General features: G+C 47.6%; 1 protein-coding gene across 1 annotated transcript; it reads right to left on the bottom strand.

Moving 5' to 3' along the window:
* Positions 1–322: 322 nt before the first annotated feature.
* LOC132574684 (ly6/PLAUR domain-containing protein 2-like) lies at positions 323–11,872 on the bottom strand. The gene is made up of 3 exons (XM_060242919.1): positions 11,821–11,872; positions 4,867–4,986; positions 323–534 (listed from the first exon to the last, which is right to left on the bottom strand). Exons 1-3 carry the CDS (start codon positions 11,870–11,872, stop codon positions 323–325), a joined length of 384 nt encoding a protein of 127 aa, XP_060098902.1.
* Positions 11,873–22,797: the final 10,925 nt, after the last annotated feature.

The raw sequence follows: 22,797 nt of genomic DNA, 5'->3' as shown, positions 1-22,797 counted from the left end.
TCTTAGAACCTGAGAAAATTAGCTGAACTCAGCCAAGACCTAGAAATCCAACCGATTGTCCATATCCATAAGGATCAGGTTTCTAATTGACTTCGCATCTATTTCCAAGCAGATGATTTTCCAAACGAGCAGACGATTTCCCAAACGAGCATTTCAGTTTCTTCTTCTTCTGATGAGGACAGGAGTTTGCAACCTTTGGAGGATACACCTGTGTTCTACGTGTCTTTCTAGTAGGGGATGGGGGTCACCAGCAGGGATAGCTGAACCTGCTGGGCTCTTCATCAGCTGAGCACCTCAGGACACACCGCTTTCCCCTTCTCCGTCACAGTCCAGTCCCGAGAAAGATGAAGAAGGAAGCAGCTGAGAACCCCACCGTGACACAGCTGATCTGAATGGCGGCTGCCCCATCATAGTTGCAGAGTTCAGTGTTACAGCAGGTAACTGGGCGTGTCAAACCGATCCCATCCACGTCGGATGGGATGCATCTCGAAGAACAAGCTCGTGTGACAGTTGCATCGCCCAGGAAAGGGAATACTGCAAAACGATAAGCAAAAATAAAGCAGATGAATCCTGTAGAAATGTATAAAAAGGTAAAGGTAGTCCCCCTGTGCAAGCACTGAGTCGTTACCAACCCATGGGGTGACGTCGCATCAGGATGCTTTCTTGGCAGACTTTTTTTTTAATGGGGTGGTTGGCCATTGCCTTCCCCAGTCATCTACACTTTACCCCCCCACAAGCTGATTTTACTGACCTCGGAAGGATGGAAGGCTGAGTAAACCCTGAGCCGGCTAACTGAACCCAGCTTCCGCCGGGATCCAACTCAGGTCGCGAGCAGAGCTTGGACTGCAGTACTGCGGCTTTAACACTCTGTGCCATGGGACTCTGTAGAAATGTATACCATGTTTCTTTTTTTCCCCCGTTGTAAATAGTCTTGATTATATACTGTGGCCCTTAGTTATAAGGTGGGCAAGCTTGGGCCATTTCTTTCCTTCCTGGGGAAACTTTCAGTGATAAAATCTACAAATAAGGTGATATCCAGATGGTACCTGAGTCCCGTTCAATTACATAAGAACATAAGAGAAGCCATGTTGGATCAGGCCAATGGCCCATCCAGTCCAACACTCTGTGTCACACAATGGCCAAAAAAAGTATGTGTATATATATATGTGTATGTGTATGTGTATATATATACACATACACATACACACACACACTGTGGCTAATAGCCACAGATGGACCTCTGCTCCATATTTTTATCTAACCCCCTCTTGAAGCTGGCTATGCTTGTAGCCGCCACCACCTCCTGTGGCAGTGAATTCCACATGTTAATCACCCTTTGGGTGGAGAAGTACTTCCTTTTATCCATTTTAACCCGACTCCTCAGCAATTTCATCGAATGCCCACAAGTTTTAACCCGACTGCTCAGCTATTTCATCGAATGCCCACGAGTTCTTGTATTGTGAGAAAGGGAGAAAAGGACTTATTTCTCTACTTTCTCCATCCCATGCATAATCTTGTAAACCTCTATCGTGTCACCCCGCAGTCAACGTTTCTCCAATCTAAAGAGCCCCAAGCATTTTAACCTTTCTTCATAGGGAAAGTGTTCCAACCCTTTAATCATTCTAGTTGCCCTTTTCTGCACTTTTTCCAATTGACACAGTTCTCAGTATTTCTCCTTATTGTTGGAAATTATGTGGTGACAAAGATTCGTTTTTCCATAACTGGTCGTCATGCAGGGGAATTAAAAGAAACTTTTGGATGCAAATTTTATTAGAAATCAAACAGATAACAAAATATTCAGTACCAGAGACCCCAAAACTAGTACTTCTTAATTTATGGGAGACTATAAAGATGCCTACAACTAGAAAGGAACTGATTATGATTATGTTGACTGCTGCCAAAAAAACACTTATTGCTCTAAAGTGGAAAAGAAGGACCCTTCTACTGTGAGATTATGCAATATTAAGCTGTGGGGATTTTTAATACTAGACAAAATATCAGATATCGGATACTAATACAATAAAGGAGAATCCAGCTCAACAATCCAGTTTGGTAAAGTGGTTAAGTGCGCAGACACTTATCTGGGAGAACCAGGTTTGATTCTCCACTCCTCCACTTTCAGTTGCTGGAATGGCCTTGGGTCAGCCATAGTTCTCATAGGAGTTGTCATTGAAAGGACAGCTGCTGTAAGAGCTCTCTCAGCCCCACCCACCTCATGGAGGGGGGGGATATAAAGGAGATTGTGACCACTCTGAGTATAAGGCGGAATATATATCCAAAATCTTGTTTTTCTTCAGTCCTCTTTATTGGAGAAATGCTTACTATTTATACAAGTTAAATCTGATGCTTATAACTTAACTAGTACTAGTTTGATACAATATTATTTTTCAGTTATGGTATTACATTGATAATATGATAAGGAAAGGAAAGGGAAGGTCCCCTGTGCAAGCACCAGTCGTTTCCGACTCTGGAGTGACGTTGCTTTCACAATGTTTTCACGGCAGACTTTTTACGGGGTGGTTTGCCTCCCCAGTCATTTACACTTCCCCCCCCATCCCCCAGCGAGCTGGGGGCTCATTTGACCGACCTCGGAAGGATGGAAGGCTGAGTCAACCTTGGGCCGGCTACCTGAACCAGCTTCCGCTGGGATAGAACTCAGGTTGTGAGCAGAGAGTTCAGACCACAGGACTGCTGCTTTACCACTCTGTGCCACGGAGCGACTAATGTGATACGAGGCAGAGCTTTTTTGTAGAAAAAGCCCAGCAGGAATTCATTTGCATATTAGGCCACTCCCATTGATGCCAAGCCAGCTGGAACTGCATTCCTGTGTGTCCCTGCTCAAAAAAAAGGTCCTAATAAGAGGTCTACGATTTAAATATATCTGAATACCGAAAGAATTTAATATAAGAGGTCTTTATCGACTATATTTGCAGTATAAAAGCAATATATATTTTTTTCTCTTTTAATTGATAGGTAAAAGTAATACCTCTGTAAATTTCTTTAGTCAATATTTTAAAAACAAACAAACAAATAAGTAAGTAAGTAAATAAAATCTGCAAACTCTCTGGCCTAGGCAGACCACATCAGCAAGGTCATTTTCGGTTTCTGGGTCCCTCCAGGCAGCCAGCAGTAAGTAAGTAAGTAAGTAAAATTTTATTTATATCCCGCCCTCCCCCGCCGAAGCAGGCTCAGGGCGGCTAACAGCATTTCAAGTAAACAATACAATAATAAAAACATTAAATTCACATTAAAATTCACATTAAAACCAGTCAATAGTCAATAATTAATTAAAACATTCCTAAATTAACACTGGCGGTAAACATTATTAATCTGGCGGTAAACATTAATTCAGTTATTGGTGAACGCCTGTTTGAAGAGGGCGGTCTTGCAGGCCCTGCGGAACTGGTCTAAGTTCCGCAGGGCCCGCACCTCCTCTGGGAGTTGGTTCCAGAGTTGTGGGGCCGCAACGGAAAAGGCCCGAGTACGGGTGCTTTGAAGTTTAACTTCTTTTGGCCCAGGGATATTCAGTTTGCTTTTCCCCACTGACCTCAGTGCTCTCTGGGGCTCATATGGGGAGAGACGGTCCCTCAGGTAGGTCGGTCCTTGGCCATATAGGGCTTTAAAGGTTATGGGATGGGAAGCAGGGGATGGGAAGGGAACTTACCGGAAGCTGGTGGTTTTGCACATTTCAGCGATGTGCCTATGCAACTTCCAATGTGACCTAGAAGTGATGTGGGCGTGTTGGGGACGCTGGGGGGAAAAACCTCTATGGTAGAATTAGCTTCTACCATAGAGTTTTGGCCCAAAAACCAGAGGAGGAGGAGGAGAAGACCATCACAGATTTATACCCTGCCTTCTTGCTGAATCAAAGTCTCAGAACTGTTTCCAATCTCCTTCATCTCCTTCCCACACAACAGACACCCTGTGAGGTGAATGGGGCTGAGAGAGCTCTCCCAGTAGCTGCCCTTTCAAGGACAGAGTCTCAGAGTGGCCTACAATCTCCTTTACCTCCCCCCCCCCCGCCACAACAGACACCCTGTGAGGTGGGTGAGGCTGAGAGAGCTCTCCCAGGAGCTGCCCTTTCAAGGACAGAGACTCAGAGCGGCCTACAATCTCCTTTACCTTCCCCCACAACAGACACCTACAATCTCCTTTACCTCCCCCCCCCCACCCACAACAGACACCCTGTGAGGTGGGTGGGGCTGAGAGAGCTCTCCCAGAAGCTGCCCTTTCAAGGACAACTCTGGGCGTTTTCGCACTGACCTTACGCCGGAGCGACGTCCCTCTTCACCACGCAGCGTCTGTGTGGATTTCACACTAATTGCTCCGCAGAACCCAGAAGAGCCGCAAAGTCCCGCGGCTTTTGCGTCGCAAATGTAAACTGGTTTTTGGCGGTTTACATTTGCGACGCAAAAGCCACGGGACTTTGTGGGTCTTCCGGGTTCTGCGGAGCAATTAGTGCGAAATCCGCACAGACGCTGCGCGGTGAAGAGGGACATTGCTCCGGCGTAAGGTCAGTGCGAAAACGCCCTCTGTGGGAGAGAGTTTTGGCTTCACCAAGGCCATTCCAGCAGGTGCAAGTGGAGGAGGTGGGGAATCAAACCCGGTTCTCCCAAATAAGAGTCCACGGACTTAACCACTACACCAAACTGACTCCCTGATGTCCCTGGCATGTCCATGTCACTTTCGGGTCACACTGAAGTCAAGTAGGGGCATCACTGAAATGTCCTAATTTTTCAGGTAATTCTCCTTGTCAGTCAGATGATCTGTGATGGAGAGGCAAGGCCTGGCAGCAGGAGACCCCCCCTGTGCCCCCACCAGAAGGTCTGGCATCCCTCAGGCCACCCCTGTTGAAAAGACTCTCACCTTGCTCCCGGGAGTACATTGTTGTCTTGCACATGGTGTCATTTGTCGTACAGTTGGCTACGTCCAGGCATTTGTCAGCGCTTACGGGCTCACTGCAAGAATAGCACTGCAAAGCATGGGCTGTGAGCAAGAGGGGGGGGGGAGAAGCATTCATTAGCAGACAGTAATATTTCCACAAGAAGATCCACTCAGTCAGTCCTAAGGGAAATCGACCCAGCCTGTTCCCTGGAAGGTCAGTTGCTGAAGCTGAAGCTGAAATCTTTTGGCCACCCAATGAGAAGGGAGCCCTCCCTGGAGAAGACTTGATGCTGGGAAAGGCAGAAGGCAAAAGAAGAAGGGGACAGCAAAAGATGAGATGGCTGGACAGCGTTACTGATGTAACAAACACGAATTTGAGCAGACTTCGGAGGATGGTGGAAGACAGGAGCGCCTGTCGTGACTTGGTCCATGGGGTCGCAAAGAGTCGGACTCGACTGTGCGACTGAACAACAACACAATATTTCCACAGGGAGAGCCATGTAAAACGGGCTTTTTTGCAGAAAAAAAACCAGCAGGAATTCATTTCCATATTAGGCCACACCCCCTGAAGTCAACATTGTTTCACACAGGGCTTTTTTGAGGAAAAAGCCCAGCAGGGACTCATATGCATATTAGGCCACACCCGCTGATTTCAACATTGTTTCACACAGCTTTTTTGAGGAAAAAACCCAGCAGGAATTCATTTCCATATTAGGCCACAACCCCTGATGTCAACATTGTTTCACACGGCTTTTTTGAGGAAAAACCCCAGCAGGAATTCATTTCCATATTAGGCCACACCCCCTGATGCCAACATTGTCTCACACAGGGCTTTTTTTGAGGAAAAAGCCCAGCAAGAATTCATTTCCATATTAGGCCACACCCCCTGATGTCAACATTGTTTCACACAGGGCTTTTTTGAGAAAAAAAGTCCAGCAGGAATTCATTTCCATATTAGGCCACACACCCTGAAGTCAACATTGTTTCACACAGGGCTTTTTTGAGGAAAAAGCCCAGCAGGGACTTATTTCCATATTAGGCCTCACCCCCTGATGTCAACATTGTTTCACACAGGGCTTTTTTTAGGAAAAAGTCCAGCAGGAATTCATTTCCATATTAGGCCACACCCCCTGAAGTCAACGTTGTCTCACACAGGGCTTTTTTGAGGAAAAAGCCCAGCAGGGACTTATTTCCATATTAGGCCTCACCCCCTGATGTCAACATTGTTTCACACAGGGCTTCTTTGAGGAAAAAGTCCAGCAGGAATTCATTTCCATATTAGGCCACACCCCCTGATGTCAACATTGTTTCACACGGCTTTTTTGAGGAAAAACCCAGCAGGAATTCATTTCCATATTAGGCCATGCCCCCTGATGTCAACATTGTTTCACACGGCTTTTTTGAGGAAAAAACCCAGCAGGAATTCATTTCCATATTAGGCCACACCCCCTGATGTCAACATTGTCTCCCACAGGGCTTTTTTTGAGGAACTGCATTCCTGCTCAAAAAAATCCCCTGCAAGTTCGTCTGCTGCCAAAAGAAACAGGAGTCTTCTAGCACTTTAAAGGCGAACAAGGTTTTATTCTAGCACAACCTTTCCCGGATTGGACCACACTTTGCCATATGCATGGGCCCTCTCCACAAGAATTTCAAAGAAATGGATGGAATTTCAAAAAAAAAAAGTCCGCCATAACTGGCTTCCTTAGGAAAGATAACGAAGTATCTATACTTTGACTGAGTAAACCCAAAGAAGTCAAATATAATCAAGCAGTATAACCACGCAGCTGCAAAGAGTCCGTCCACGATAGCTTCTGTTGTTCCGTGGGTTACTGTCTCTTAAACGGCCAACAGTCTCACTTTAAATTCCAAGCCGCAGCTTCTGTAGCTATGAAAGCTCGCCTTGCTTGAGTCGTAAAGACTTCAGTAGCATCGAAAAGAGACGGAACGCTCACGGCACAGTCAATCCGAAAGAGAAGGAGAGAGCTCGCCACTTCTAGACCTTGCGGGCGGTTTCGAAGCCTTCCTCTGCTGCTCTCTCTTTCCTAAGCATGCAATTTTTCCACGAAGCCCCAGCGTAAACATCAGTTGAACGAACGAAGTGTAGCGTTGCCAATCCCCAGGTGGGGCAGGACCAAAGCCCAAAGGCACCCACGAGAAACCAGCCTCCGTTATGAAAAAAAAAATGAATACATTTGCACAAAATGCTTTATAGATTTGCAAACACAATATCGCCCGAACCCAGAGTCCTTTCATTCAATACCAAAATGCATTTCTTTGTGGTGGAAGTCCGGGAAAGAAATTGGCCAAGCCGTAAAGACAGAGTCCGATGCTCAGGCGGTCCTTTCAGCAAAGACAGGTGTAAAGACGACGAGCAGCACAGCGCAAATTCGCAACGGGGAAGTGCATATTGTCCTGTTTCACAAGAGGCTTTAAGCTTCACAAATCTTAAATGATTCATATATAGCCATAGCTCAACTTTTTTTCTGCAGATTAGAACAGCACCATGCAAGCAGGAGGAGGGGAAGGAAATACCTGCTGGGAACTCTATTATTCCCTATGGAGACCAATTCCCGTAGGAAATAATGGAGAATTGATCCGCGGGTATCTGGGGCTCTGGGGGGAGGGGTGTGTGGCCGTTGTTTGAGGTAGAGGCACCAAATTTTCAGCATAGCATCCGAACCACCTCTCCCCAAACCACCACCACCCCCAATTTTCAAAAAGATTGGACCAGGGGGTACAATTCTATGAAGATGAAGATATTGGATTTATATCCCGCCCTCCACTCCGAAGAGTCTCAGAGCGGCTCACAATCTCCTTTACCTCCCCCCCCCCACAACAGACACCCTGTGAGGTAGATGAAGATATTGGATTTATATCCCGCCCTCCACTCCGAAGAGTCTCAGAGCGGCTCACAATCTCCTTTACCTCCCCCCCCCCACAACAGACACCCTGTGAGGTAGATGAAGATATTGGATTTATATCCCGCCCTCCACTCCGAAGAGTCTCAGAGCGGCTCACAATCTCCTTTACCTTCCTCCCCCACAACAGACACCCTGTGAGGTAGATGAAGATATTGGATTTATATCCCACCCTCCACTCCGAAGAGTCTCAGAGGGGCTCACAATCTCCTTTACCTCCCCCCCCCCCCCCACAACAGACACCCTGTGAGGTAGATGAAGATATTGGATTTATATCCCACCCTCCACTCCGAAGAGTCTCAGAGGGGCTCACAATCTCCTTTACCTCCCCCCCCCCACAACAGACACCCTGTGAGGTAGATGAAGATACTGGATTTATATCCCGCCCTCCACTCTGAAGAGTCTCAGAGCGGCTCACAATCTCCTTTCCCTTCCTCCCCCACAACAGACACCCTGTGAGGCGGGTGGGGCTGGAGAGGGCTCTCCCAGCAGCTGCCCTTTCAAGGACAACCTCTGCCAGAGCTATGGCTGACCCAAGGCCATCTCAGCAGGTGCAAGTGGAGGAGTGGGGAATCAAACCCGGTTCTCTCAGATAAGAGTCCGCACACTTAACCACTACACCAAACAGGCTCCCCCAAAGAAGATGCCCCTATCCTTCATTATTTCCAATAGAAGGAAGGCATTTCAAAGGTGTGTGGTCCCTTTAAATGTGAGGGCCCAAACTCCCTTTGGAGTTCAATTGTGCTTGTCACAACCTTGCTCCTGGCTCCACCCCCAAAGTCTCCTGGCTCCACCCCCAAAGTCCCCAGATATTTCTTGACTTGGACTTGGCAACCCAAACTAAGTGTCATATTTTTTCCACTGCAACAGAGCCTGTCTCCTCAGGGGGCACCTCCCCGCTCTCCTTTCTCAGCAGCTCAGACTTTCTGACTCCCAGTCCTCAGTGACTGTCAACCCAACAGGAGGAGGGGGGGGCAGGAGAACCATGCTCCATCGGAGGGGCATTAGGCTGATGATTGCTGCTTGCCCCCCCCCAACCTGCTGTCTCAGAAGTCCCCACAGCCCATGACCTTTGTCCCGAAGAAGGGCCAGCCTTTGGCAGTCTGTGCTTCGAACCCCGTTTTCGCAACGCTGATTTCAGCCCCCGCATTTCATAAAATCGACCGAGTTGAGAAAGGCATTCTGGCCATTTTACTGGAGAAGCTTTCACAGGGAAAGAAGTTTGCGCAAGTTTTTAAAACAGGGGTGGCCAAAATGTGGCTCTTTCACACAGATCGTGTGGCTCTTGAAGCCCCCTCTGCCCTGTTGGATGGCTTTGAGAAGGCATTTTTCTCTTTAAATCAATTCTTCAAGCCAAGCCAGTCAGAGGCTTGGACAATGCATTTAAAATTAAAGTTGCTTTCTTTCCTGTCTCCCTCCCTTCCCCCATTTTTTTGCCTGCCTTCCTTCCTTCCTTCCTCCTCCTTCCTTCCTTCCTTCCTTCCTTCCTTCCTTCCTTCCTTCCTTCCTTCCTGTTTTGTGACTTTCAAACATCTGACGTTCATGTCTTTCAGCTCTCAAACATCTGACGTTTATTCTTTGTGGCTCTTACGTTAAGCAAGTTTGGCCACCTCTGTTTTAAAAGCTGTCAAATCAAAGCAAGGATTTTTAATTGAGCCCTTTGGTTGAGCAGCAGGGAAGTCCATCGGCAAAGGCTGTGGAATGAGATCGAAGGGCTGTTATCACAGTGACTGTGTGACCCGCGTAGTTCCTTCATTTCCAGCGTCCTAGCACAGGGAGACGAAACATATAAGAGACATTTCTGTGTGTGCTAGCAAGCAGGCAGAACGCCCGTAAACAAGACGGTTCATCGAACAAGAAGGATCCAATTGCTTTAGCAAAGAAGGGCAATTCTCATTTGAGTTATTCTTTTGCAATTATAATTATAACGCACCTTAGCATTTGCACAGCGCTTTAGCAAGGGCAGAGCGCATCACGTGCGATATTGAGGGAACGCTGATGACATCATCCGTGCCTGCAGCAAAATTGCTCAAACTGCTTATAAAGAACGTTATGATTGAATTGCGGCTACATTCCACTGGAATCTTGGCAAGATGTATGGCTCACCGTCTGCCAGAATGTCACGGGAGCACAAACCAGGCAAGATCATAGAAAATCAGAGAATCGCAGAATTGGAAGGGACCTCCAGGGTCATCTAGTCCCAACCCCCTGCAGAATGAACATATGAAGCTGCCTTCTATTGAATCAGACCCCCCTCGGTCCATCAAAGTCAGTCTTGTCTACTCAGACTGGCAGCGGCTCTCCAGGGTCTCCAGCTGTAATTTTTCATGCCTACTTGCCTGGACCCTTTTTAGTTGGAGATGCCGGGGATTGAACCTGGGACCTTCTGCTTACCAAGACATTTCTGTGTGTGCTAGCAAGCAGGCAGAATGCCCGTAAACAAGACGGTTCATCGAACAAGAAGGATCCAATTGTTTTTGCAAAGAAAGGCTGAGCCACCATCCCTCCCCTATAAAGAAAAGACTGATTAGTCAGAGCGGCTCACACTCTCCTTTCCCTTCCTCCCCCACAAGAGACACCCTGTGAGGTGGGTGGGGCTGAGAGAGCTCTCACAGCAGCTGCCCTTTCAAGGACAACTCCTGCGAGAGCTATGGCTGACCCAAGGTCATCCCAGCAGCTGCAAGTGGAGGAGCGGGGAATTAAACCTGGTTCCCCCAGACAAGAGTCCATGTATTTAACGACTACACAAAACTGGCTCTCTTAAGCCATGTTGGATCAGGCCAATGGCCCATCCAGTCCAACACTCTATATCACACAGTGGCCAAAAATCCAGGCACCATCAGGAGGGGCCAGGGCACTAGAAGTCCCCCCACTGTGTCCCCCCAAGCACCAAGAAGACAGATAATCACTGCCCCAGACAGAGAGTTCCAACAATATGCTGTGACTAATAGCCACTGATGGACCTCTACTCCATATGCTTACCAATCCCCTCTTGAAGCTGGCTATGCTTGTAGCTGCCACCACCTCCTGTGGCAGTGAATTCCATGTGTTAATCACCCTTTGGGTGAAGAAGGACTTCCTTTTATCCATTCTAACCCGACTGCTCAGCAATTTCATGGAGTGCCCGCGAGTTCTCATATTGTGAGAAAGGGAGAAAAGTACTTCTTTCTCTACCTTCTGTATTCCACGCATAACCTTGCAAACCTCTATCGTGTCACCCCTCAGTCGACGTTTCTCCAAACTAAATTTGAACCCAGTAATGCTACAGAGGATAGAAGCACAGAGTTTTAGGGGAGGGACTGGAAGCTGTGAAGGAAAAAACCTTCCCGTTCAGTTCCCATTCCATCCTGGTCTTTTGCTTTCCTCGTCTTCTTTCTTGGCCAACATGGAGTCTACAAATTTTTCACTGTTTAAAAAGGCACCCGTTCTCAGGAAGCTAGCAAATGCACTTGATCCAAACCGGCACCCCAAACTATTTGTTCGTGGCAACCGGTATTCCCTCTAAGCTGAGTTAGCGTGAGCTAGCTCACCGATTTTTACCCTCTGGCTCACACATTTGTCTTAGCTCAAGAAAATGGTTCCAGGAAGGGCAAACTAATGCATGCAGCAGCTCACAACTTTAATGCCAGTCACTCACGAAGGAGAATTTTTGCCACATGTGGCTCTTTCACACGTATTGTGTGGCTCTTGAAGCCCCCCCCCCACCACCACCACCCCATCAGCTGACCTGGAAAAGTCATTTGTCTCTTTAAATCACTTCTGCAAGCCAAGCCAGCTGGCAGCTTGGAGAATGCATTTAAAGTTAAAGTTGCTCTCTTTCCACCCTCGTTCCCCCCACCTGTTTCCCTTCCTTCCTTCCTACAAACATCTTATGTTTGTGTCTTGCGGCTCTCAAACATCTGATGTTTATTCTATATGGCTCTTACGTTAAGCGAGTTTGGCCACCCCCGGCTTAGAGGGAGTACTGGTTGCAACCCAAGTATAAGTAGGATTTGCTTCATTCGGGGGGGGGTCTTACCTAGCTCAGCATAGACCACAGCAGCCAACAGCATAGAGAGAAAGACCTTCATACTGTCTCTCGAGCCGTTCCTTAGTCTTAGTAGACCGGCTGTCGGTCGTGCCAGCTGATGTACATTCCGCAGCCACTGCCTTTCACTACCCGTGACGATGTTTTCCACCCTGCCTCCCCTCCCCTCTAGAACAATAATGCACTGAAAAAACAAGTTTGTTCTGACCCTTGAGAGGATAAAAGTGTCTCAAGGCAACGAGCCGCACCCCACCGGTTTAAGTTTACCTTTTTTTGCTTTCCTCTCTGATCAGCAAGGGAACGGATCTTTTCCTCTCGGTTTAAATAACGTATCAGATGAGACAACATCCATTTTAGGGCTCTGCTCACACCTGTCAGGCATACCGAGCAAGCATTATTTCTGCCAATAGACAGGTGGTGGCAGGGGATCCCCCATTTGGAGGCATTCCCCCCGCTTCAGGATCATCAGGAAGGGGGAGTGGAGAGGGAAATGTCTGCTGGGCACTCCATTCTTCCCTATGGAGACTGATTCCCGTAAGGTAGAATGGAGAATCAATCAATAATATCTGGGACTTGGTGCGGGGCTGTTGTTTGAGGCAGAGGCACCAAATTTGCAGCATAGCATCCTTTGCCTCTCCTCAAAAGGTCCTCCAAGTTTCAAAGCAATTGGACCAGGGGGTCCAATTCTATGAGCTCCAAAGGAAGGTGCCCCTATCCTTCATGGTTTCCAATGAAGGGAAGGCATTTAAAAGATGAAGAAGATATTGGATTTCTATCCCGCCCTCCACTCCGAAGAGTCTCAGAGCGGCTCACAGTCTCCTTTCCCTTCCTCCCCCACAACAGACACCCTGTGAGGTAGATGAAGATATTGGATTTATATCCCGCCCTCCACTCCGAAGAGTCTCAGAGTGGCTCACAATCTCCTTTACCTTCCTCCCCCACAACAGACACCCTGTGAGGTGGGTGGGGCTGGAGAGGGCTCTCCCAGCAGCTGCCCTTTCAAGGACAACGTCTGCCAGAGCTATGGCTGACCCAAGGCCATGCTAGCAGGTGCAAGTGGAGGAGTGGGGAATCAAACCTGGTTCTCCCAGATAAGAGTCCGCACACTTAACCACTACACCAAACTGGCTCTAAAAGGTGTGCAGTTGTAGCAGCAACTTTAGCTGCTGGTGGTCAGGCAGAAACGAGGCCACAGGCGAAATCAGGAAGAAACAGCTGTTTATTTAACGTGTACACGGACCCCAGACCAGACTCATGTCTAAACGAATCTGGGAGCCCCGATTTCAGGGAAGTCTACAGTTTTATAGTCACAGACAATCATTTCCAGTAAACGCACAATTACAGGAAAGGACCACCCCATATCCCATACATCATTACAAGCGTCATATTACTAAAAGAACAAGGAGGAGACAGGGAGGGTCTTTCCATACATGGCATTGATGTTGCTAACACTCTTGCAGCAATATCCTTCATCAAAAGAGAGCCGGTCTGGTGTAGTGGTTAAGTGTGCGGACTCTTATCTGGGAGAACCGGGTTTGATTCCCCACTCCTTCGCTTGCACCTGCTGGAATGGCCTTGGGTCAGCCAGAGCTCTCATAGGAGTTGTCCTTGAAAGGGTAAGAACACTCTCAGCCCCTCCCACCTCACAGGGTGTCTGTTGTGGGGGAGGAAGGTAAAGGGAGGAAGATAAAGGAGATTGTGAGCCGCTCTGAGACTCTTCGGAATGGAGGGCGGAATATAAATCCAATATCTTCATCTACCTCACAGGGCAGGTTATAAATCCAGTATCTTCATCTACCTCACAAGGTGTCTGTTGTGGGGGGAGGAAGGTAAAGGAGATTGTGAGCCGCTCTGAGACTCTTCGGAGTGGAGGGCAGGATATAAATCCAATATCTTCATCTACCTCACAGGGTGTCTGTTGTGGGGGAGGAAGATAAAGGAGATTGTGAGCTGCTCTGAGACTCTTCGGAGTGGAGGGCGGAATATAAATCCAATATCTTCATCTACCTCACAGGGTGTCTGTTGTGGGGGAGGAAGGCAAAGGAGATTGTGAGCCGCTCTGAGACTCTTTGGAGTGGAGGGCAGGATATAAATCCAATATTTTTATCTACCTCACAGGGTGTCTGTTGTGGGGTGGGGGGGGGAGGTAAAGAAAATTGTGAGCCGCTCTGAGACTTTTTGGAGTGGAGCGCCAGATATAAATCCAATATCTTCATCTACCTCACAGGGTTTCTGTTGTGGGGGAGGAAGGTAAAGGAGATTGTGAGCCGCTCTGAGACTCTTGAGTTGAGGGCAGAATATAAATCCAATGTCTTCTTCTTCAAAAAAAACCATATTTGCACCTTTGACCTGCTCCCAAGACATTTTGCAAGGTATATTTGCTCAATGCTTATTCCAGCCATTAGTTTCTCTTTTCCGCAGTTGTGGCAAAGTCCATGGGTGAAGGATTAACTTCCTCTTTTCTTACTTTCGCAACCTAGAAGGATTATTTCACAGAGGCACCTAGCAAGCACTTTCAAAATCTCTTTGACCTTTTGTTTTCTTGCCCTTGCGCCTAATTAATGGCTTTCAATTTACCTCATTTAATATCTTTTTAATTTCAGCCCTGCTTCACAGTCCCTTCAAATGTGATGGCCCGAACTCCCTTTGGAGTTCAATTATACTTGTCACGCCCTTGTTCCTGGCTCCACCCCCAATGCCTCCTGCCTCCACCCCCAAAGTCTCCTGGCTCCACCCCCAAAGTCCCCAGATATTTCTTGAATTGGACTTGGAACGAAATATGTCTCTTCAGAAAATTAAATCTTTACAGTTAGGCGTTGCAGAGAGGTACTTGTGTTAGCAGTCAGATGCTGAAAGACAGTTTATAGCTAGAAAACCATAAACACACCTCCTCAGATATCATTCCAGAAATTTTGAAGCAGGAGCTCCTTTGCATATTAGGCCCCACCCCCCCTGAAGTAGCCAATCCTCCAAGAGCTTACAGGGCTCTTCTTACAGGGCCTACTGTAAGCTCCAGAAGGATTGGCTACATCTGGGGGTTGGCCTAATATGCAAAAGAGAAAAAAGAAAAAGCTTGGGATAAGTGAAAGGCATTGCATGGCCCAAAGCGACACAAAATGGATGCCAGCCAGAAAACAAGCTTGGACTTGCAGGTTAGAGGTCTGAGATAACAGCCTCCCCCATTTTTCTTCATCCATTTTTCTGAATTAAGCAATGCTTCACACTATTTGCCAAACCTGGTAGCTCTTCTCATCTGGTTACTTATAGGGTCATCAAAGCACCTGTAATGCCTACAGTTCACCTCAGGTAAACCCATTAAGTTTTGCCCAAATCACTGTCCATCTCCGAAAAACTCACTGAGTTTGTGTTTCTAGGTCCTTGTGCACCTCTTGGTCCCTCCCTAAGCACTTTCCGGCCTTCCAGATAGCCGGGGAAGTGCCTCGAAGCCGCCTCAGAAATTAGGCACCACTTTGTAATTTTAAGAGTTTGAGAGCCCCGTGGCGCAGAGTAGTAAAGCTGCAGTGCTGCAGTCCTAAGCTCTGCTCACGACCAGAGTTCGATCCCCGGTGGAAGCTGGGTTTTCAGGTAGCCGACTCGAGGTTGACTCAGCCTTCCATCCTTCCGAGGTCTGTAGTAAAGTCTCAAATGGTCAAATGGGCAATCAATGTGAACAGAGAAATACAAATGGATACATGGGAGCACCTTTGGAAGAACTCGATGAAGATCTCAACTTGTCAGAGTATCAAAGAGAACTGTTCTAAGATGATGTATAGGTGGTATATGACTCCGAAAAAGCTGGCTAATATGAGTAAAAAGATGTCGGATAGATGTTGGAAATGTAAAATACATGAAGGTTCTTTCTTCCATATGTGGTGGACTTGTGAAAAAGCGAAAGAGTACTGGAAGATGATACAACAAGAAATCTCCAAAATTTTGGGTTACGACTTCAAGAAAACTGCAGAGACGTTCTTGCTTGGATTACAATTAGAAAAATTTCCAAAGGAAGATAGGACTTTAATTTGGTACTTGCTATCAGCTGCTAGGACATTGTATGCGCAGCTGTGGAAACAAGAAAAAATACCAGAGAAATGGGACTGGATTATGAAAGTTTTATCGTGGAGTGAGATGGACAAACTAACTAGAACTCTAAGAGACTATGATTTAGATATATTCAAAAAGGAGTGGAAGAAATTTAAAGGATATATGGAGAAAGAGTGGAATGTAAAAAGACATTGGACAATTTTTTAGTATCAATGAGAAAAAAAATATATATATTGAGCTTTGATCGGTTAGTAGCACCTTTAGTATTGAACTTAAATCTATAACCTCGGGGAAGTCAACATTGGAGGGAGGGGGGACTAAAATACCATATGGGTTAGTGCCGAAAATTTATAATTAAATTTTGTAACCATATGTTATCAATAAATTGTTAAAACACATCCTTCCGAGGTCGGTCAAATGAGCACCCAGCTTACTGGGGGGGGGGGAGTGTAGATGACTGGGGAAGGCAATGGCAAACCGCCCCGTCAAAAGTCTGCCGTGAAAACGTTGTGAAAGCAACGTCACCCCAGAGTCGGAAATGGCTGGTGCTTGCACAGGGGACCTTTCCTTTCCCTTTGTAAGTGGTGCCTTTCTGAGGCAGCCGCAGCTTTGACCCATCCCCAGGCGGACCACGGTTGGGACAGGACAGCAGGCAGATGTGCACGTGTGGACACACTTTTTAATCTGCCTTCCTCCCATCCCCATGGCGGCTTAAAATGCCCATCTCTTATCACCCTTCTTGTACCTGTCATAAAGCACATACTTTGCACACAAAGGATCCCAGCCGAATTCACGCAACACCACCGTTCTCAAAGTGCGGTAATTTCAACAGCCAGTTTTGATACCACAACCTCCGCCCCATGATGTTCCACCATTTTGTTTGCATCCAGCGGCATCCTTAAGACCAACCAAGTTTTATGCAACGTATGAGCTTTTGTGTGCATACACATTTCCTCAAATACAGCGAGACGGAAGTTGACTCTAATTTGGTGCCACCGCGATCCAAACGGGCAGCCATGTTGGTCTGAAGCAAGAGAACAAAGTAGGAGTCCAGTAGCACCTTTAGGACCAAAGAAGTTTTATTCAGAATGCAAGCTTTCATGTGCATGCATACTTCATCAGACAATGGAAAGGGGTAGAGTGAGCAGAGCTACATGAACATAAGAACGTAAGAACATAAGAGAAGCCATGTTGGATCAGGCCAATGGCCCATCCAGTCCAACACTCTGTGTCACACATAAGAACATAAGACAAGCCATGTTGGATCAGGCCACTGGCCCCTCCAGTCCAACACTCTGTGTCACATAAGAACAGAAGAGAAGCCATGTTGGATCAGGCCAATGGCCTCTCCAGTCCAACACTCTGTGTCACACAGTGCCAAAAAATTTTTATATACACACACACACACACACACACACTGTGGCTAATAGCCACTGATGGACCTCTGCTCCATATTTTTATCTAAATCCCTCTTGAAGGTGGCCATGCTTGTAGCCGCCACCATCTCCTATGGCAGTGAATTCCACATGTTAATCACCCTTTGGGTGAAGAAGGACTTCCTTTTATCCATTTTAACCTGTCTGCTCAGCAATTTCATCGAATGCCCATGAGTTCTTGTATTGTGAGAAAAGGAGAAAACGACTTCTTTCTCTACTTTCTCCATCCCATGCATTATCTTGTAAACCTCTATCATGTCACCCCGCAGTTGACGTTTCTCCAAGCTAAAGAGTCCCAAGCGTTTCAACCTTTCTTCATAGGAAAAGTGTTCCAGCCCTTTAATCATTCTAGTTGCCTTTTTCTGGACTTTCTCCAATGCTATAATATCCTTTTTTAGGTGTGGCGACCAGAACTGCACACAGTACTCCAAATGAGACCGTACCATCGATTTATACAGGAGCATTATTATACTGGCTGATTTGTTTTCAATTCCCTTCCTAATAATTCCCAGCATGGCGTTGGCCTTTTTTATTGCAAACACACAGTCTTGACATTTTCAGTGAGTTATCTACCATGACCACAAGATCTCTCTCTTGGTCAGTCTCTGCCAGTTCACACCCCATCAACTTGTATTTGTAGCTGGGATTCTTGGCCCCAATGTGCATTACTTTGCACTTGGCCACATTGAACCGCATCTGCCACATTGACGCCCACTCACCCAGCCTCAACAGATCCCTTTGGAGTTCCTCACAATCCTCTCTGGTTCTCACCACCCTGAACAATTTAGTGTCATCCGCAAACTTGGCCACTTCACTGCTCACTCCCAACTCTAAATCATTTATGAACAAGTTAAAGAGCATGGGACCCAGTACCGAGCCCTGCAGCACCCCACTGCTTACCGTCCTCCACTGCGAAGACTGCCCATTTATACTCACTCTCTGCTTCCTATTACTCAGCCAGTTTTTGATCCACAAGAGGACCTGTCCTTTTGCTCCATGACTCTCAAACTTTCTAAGGAGCCTTTGATGAGGAACTTTATCAAAAGCTTTCTGGAAGTCAAGGTAAACAACATCTATCGGGTCTCCTTTGTCCACATGTTTGTTCACCCCCTCAAAGAAATGTAACAGGTTAGTGAGGCAAGATCTTCCCTTACAGAACCCATGCTGAGTCTTCCTCAATAACCCGTGTTCATCAATGTGCCTATTCATTCTGTCCTTGATAATGCTTTCTACCAACTTTCCCGGTATTGAAGTCAGACTGACTGGCCTGTAATTTCCCGGATCTCCTCTGGAACCCTTTTTAAAGATGGGGGTAACATTTGCTACCTTCCAGTCCTCAGGAACGGAGGGAGATTTCAATGACAGATTACAGATTTTTGTTAGAAGATCCACAAGTTCAACTTTGAGTTCTTTCAGAACTCTTGGATGTATGCCTTCTGGACCCGGTGACTTATTAGTTTTTAATTTGTCTATCAGTTGTAGGACCTCCTCTTTTGTCACCTCAATCTGACTCAGGTCTTTCAACACCCCTTCCAAAATTAGTGGTTCTGGGGCGGGCAAAAAGTTCTCATCTTCCACAGTGAAGACGGAGGCAAAAAAATTCATTCAGCTTCTCAGCCATTTCCCTATCCTCCTTCAGCAATCCTTTTACCCCATGGTCATCCAAGGGTCCCACTGCCTCCCTGGCTGGTTTCCTACTTCTAATATATTTGAAGAAATTTTTATTGTTGGTCTTTATGTTTTTTGCAATATGCTCCACATAGTCCCTTTTTGCCTGCCTGATCACAGTCTTGCATTTGATTTGCCACAGCCTGTGTTCCCTTTTACTAATCTCATTTGGACTGGTTTTCCAACGCTGAAAGGAGTCCTTCTTACCTTTTACAGCTTCCATTACTTTGTTTGATAACCACGCAGGCCATTTCTTATGCCTGTTTGTGCCTTTCCTAACTTGTGGTATGTATTTTATCTGAGCTTCTAGGATTATACTTTTAAATAGTCTCCAAGCTTCCCCAAGGGTTTTGACTGTATTTACCTTTCCTTTCAGTTTCCTCCTCACATGCCTCCTCATCTCAGTGTATTTACCCCTTTTAAAGTTAAAAGTGGTTGTGGCGGTCTTTTTGGGCAACTCCCTATTTATGCAAACGGTGAAATCAATAACATTATGGTCACTGCTCCCAAGCGGCGCAATCACTTTTACATCTCTCACCAAGTCTTGGGCATTACTTAGGACCAAATCCAGGATCGCCCCACCCCTGGTAGGTTCTGAGACCCTCTGCTCCATAGCACAGTCATTGAGAGCATCTAGAAACTCAATCTCTTTCTCTCGACTAGAACACATATTGACCCAATCAATCTACATGCAACTGGTGGGCAGTGGCTAAGAATGCAAAGTGGTATAAAGTTAGAATCCAATGGCAAAGTAGTGAAATTTACATATGAAAAAACATTTGGTATGGATACAATCCTACTTTGTTCTACTGCTTCAGACAAAGAAGAAGAAGAAGACCATCGATTTATATCCTGCCCTTCTCTCTGAATCAGAGTCTCAGAGTGACTCACGATCTCCTTTATCTTCTTCCCCCACAACAGATACCCTGTGAGGTGGGTGGGGCTGAGAGAGCTCTCCCAAAAGCTGCCCTTTCAAAGACAACTCTTGAAAGAGCTATGGCTGACCCAAGGCCATTCCAGCAGGTGCAAGTGGAGGAGTGGGGAATCCAACCCAGTTCTCCCAGACAAGAGAGTTCTGGCTGACCCAAGGCCATTCCAGCAGCTGCAAGTGAAGGAGTGGGGAATCAAACCCGGTTCTCCCAGATAAGAGAGCTCTGGCTGACCCAAGGCCATTCCAGCAGCTACAAGTGAAGGAGTGGGGAATCAAACCCGGTTCTCCCAGATAAGAGAGCTCTGGCTGACCCAAGGCCATTCCAGCAGCTGCAAGTGGAGGAGTGGGAATCAAACCCGGTTCTCCCAAAAAAGAGAGCTCTGGCTGACCCAAGGCCATTCCAGCAGGTGCAAGTGAAGGAGTGGGGAATCAAACCCGGTTCTCCCAGATAAGAGAGCTCTGGCTGACCCAAGGCCATTCCAGCAGCTGCAAGTGAAGGAGTGGGGAATCAAACCTGGTTCTCCCAGATAAGAGAGCTCTGGCTGACCCAAGGCCATTCCAGCAGCTGCAAGTGGAGGAGTGGGGAATCAAACCCGGTTCTCCCAGATAAGAGAGCTCTGGCTGACCCAAGGCCATTCCAGCAGCTACAAGTGAAGGAGTGGGGAATCAAACCCGATTCTCCCAAAAAAGAGAGCTCTGGCTGACCCAAGGCCATTCCAGCAGGTGCAAGTGAAGGAGTGGGGAATCAAACCCGGTTCTCCCAGATAAGAGAGCTCTGGCTGACCCAAGGCCATTCCAGCAGCTGCAAGTGGAGGAGTGGGGAATCAAACCCGGTTCTCCCAGATAAGAGAGCTATGGCTAACCCAAGGCCATTCCAGCAGCTGCAAGTGGAGGAGTGGGGAATCCAACCCGGTTCTCCCAGATAAGAGAGCTCTGGCTGACCCAAGGCCATTCCAGCAGCTGCAAGTGGAGGAGTGGGGAATCAAACCCGGTTCTCCCAGATAAAAGAGCTCTGGCTAACCCAAGGCCATTCCAGCAGGTGCAAGTGGAGGAGTGGGGAATCAAACCCGGTTCTCCCAGATAAGAGAGTTCTGGCTGACCCAAGGCCATTCCAGCAGGTGCAAGTGAAGGAGTGGGGAATCAAACCCGGTTCTCCAAGATAAGAGAGCTCTGGCTGACCCAAGGCCATTCCAGCAGGTGCAAGTGAAGGAGTGGGGAATCAAACCCGGTTCTCCCAGATAAGAGAGCTCTGGCTGACCCAAGGCCATTCCAGCAGGTGCAAGTGAAGGAGTGGGGAATCAAACCTGGTTCTCCCAGATAAGAGAGCTCTGGCTGACCCAAGGCCATTCCAGCAGCTGCAAGTGGAGGAGTGGGGAATCAAACCTGGTTCTCCCAGATAAGAGAGCTCTGGCTGACCCAAGGCCATTCCAGCAGGTGCAAGTGGAGGAGTGGGGAATCAAACCTGGTTCTCCCAGATAAGAGAGCTCTGGCTACCCAAGGCCATTCCAGCAGCTGCGAGTGGAGGAGTGGGGGAATCAAACCCGGTTCTTCCAGATAAGAGAGCTCTGGCTAACCCAAGGCCATTCCAGCAGCTGCAAGTGGAGGAGTGGGGGATCAAACCCGGTTCTTCCAGATAAGAGAGCTCTGGCTGACCCAAGGCCATTCCAGCAGCTGCAAGTGGACCCAAGGCCATTCCAGCAGCTGCAATCAAACCCATGGCCATTCCAGCAGCTGCAATCAAACCCAGTTCTCCCAGATAGGAGTCCACACAGTTAACCACTACACCAAACTGGCTGCCCACCTGGATGTACCCTTTTGCTGGTTGGTGCAACCTCTGCATGACAGTTCCTCAAGCTTTTGAGCCTGTGGGCACATTTAGAATTCTGACACAGGGTGATCAGCCCACCACACGCACACACTCACACACGAAGAGAAAACCCAGGGGTAGTCCAAGAGCAGAGAAAAAAAGAGGAGCAATTCACATAAAAGAGCCCCGTGGCGCAGAGGGTTAAAGCTGGAGTGCTGCGGTCCTAAGCTCTGCTCACAACCTGAGTTTGATCCCCGGCGGAAGCTGGGTTTTCAGGTAGCCAGTTCAAGGTTGACTCCGCCTTCAATCCTTCCAAGGTGGGTAAAATGATTACCCAGCTTGCTGGGGAAGAAAGTGTAGATGACTGGCGAAGGCAATGGCAAACCACCCCATAAAAAGTCTGCCGTGAAAACGTGGAAGCGACGTCACCCAGAGTCGGAAACGACTGGTGCTTGCACAGGGGACTGCTTTGATCTTTTTAAATTCACGTAATACCCTGAGAAAGGAGAATGAGACAGAGACGAAAACCAACCTTCTGGCGGCCGCTGCCGCTGAAGCAATATTATTTTAATCTGCAGGGCTGATCAGGTCTCCGCTGGCTGATCAGAAGTGGCCCCACCCACTTGCTCAAACACTTGGCAAGCAACAGGTAAGGTATCCGTGGGCACTGAGGAATCTCTGACCAATTTTGCACGAGGGCTTGTTCCAGGTGGAGAGCCCTTTTGCCACCGGCGCTTCATAAGAACATAAGAGAAGAAGAAGAAGATATTGGATTTATATCCCGCCCTCCACTCCGAAGAGTCTCAGAGCGGCTCACAATCTCCTTTCCCTTCCTCCCCCACAACAGACACCCTGTGAGGTGGGTGGGGCTGGAGAGGGCTCTCACAGCAGCTGCCCTTTCAAGGACGACCTCTGCCAGAGCTATGGCTGACCCAAGGCCATGCCAGCAGGTGAAAGTGGAGGAGTGGGGAATCAAACCCGGTTCTCCCAGATAAGAGTCCAGACACTTAACCACTACACCAAACTGGCTCTCCATGTTGGATCAGGCCAACGGCCCATTCAGTCCAACACTCTGTGTCACACAG

The sequence above is a fragment of the Heteronotia binoei genome, chromosome 7 (assembly GCF_032191835.1).
Source record: "Heteronotia binoei isolate CCM8104 ecotype False Entrance Well chromosome 7, APGP_CSIRO_Hbin_v1, whole genome shotgun sequence".
In the NCBI taxonomy this organism is placed as follows: Eukaryota; Metazoa; Chordata; class Lepidosauria; order Squamata; family Gekkonidae; genus Heteronotia; species Heteronotia binoei.
Note: the sequence above shows the minus strand (reverse complement) of the source record. Positions and strands in the feature narration are given on the sequence as shown.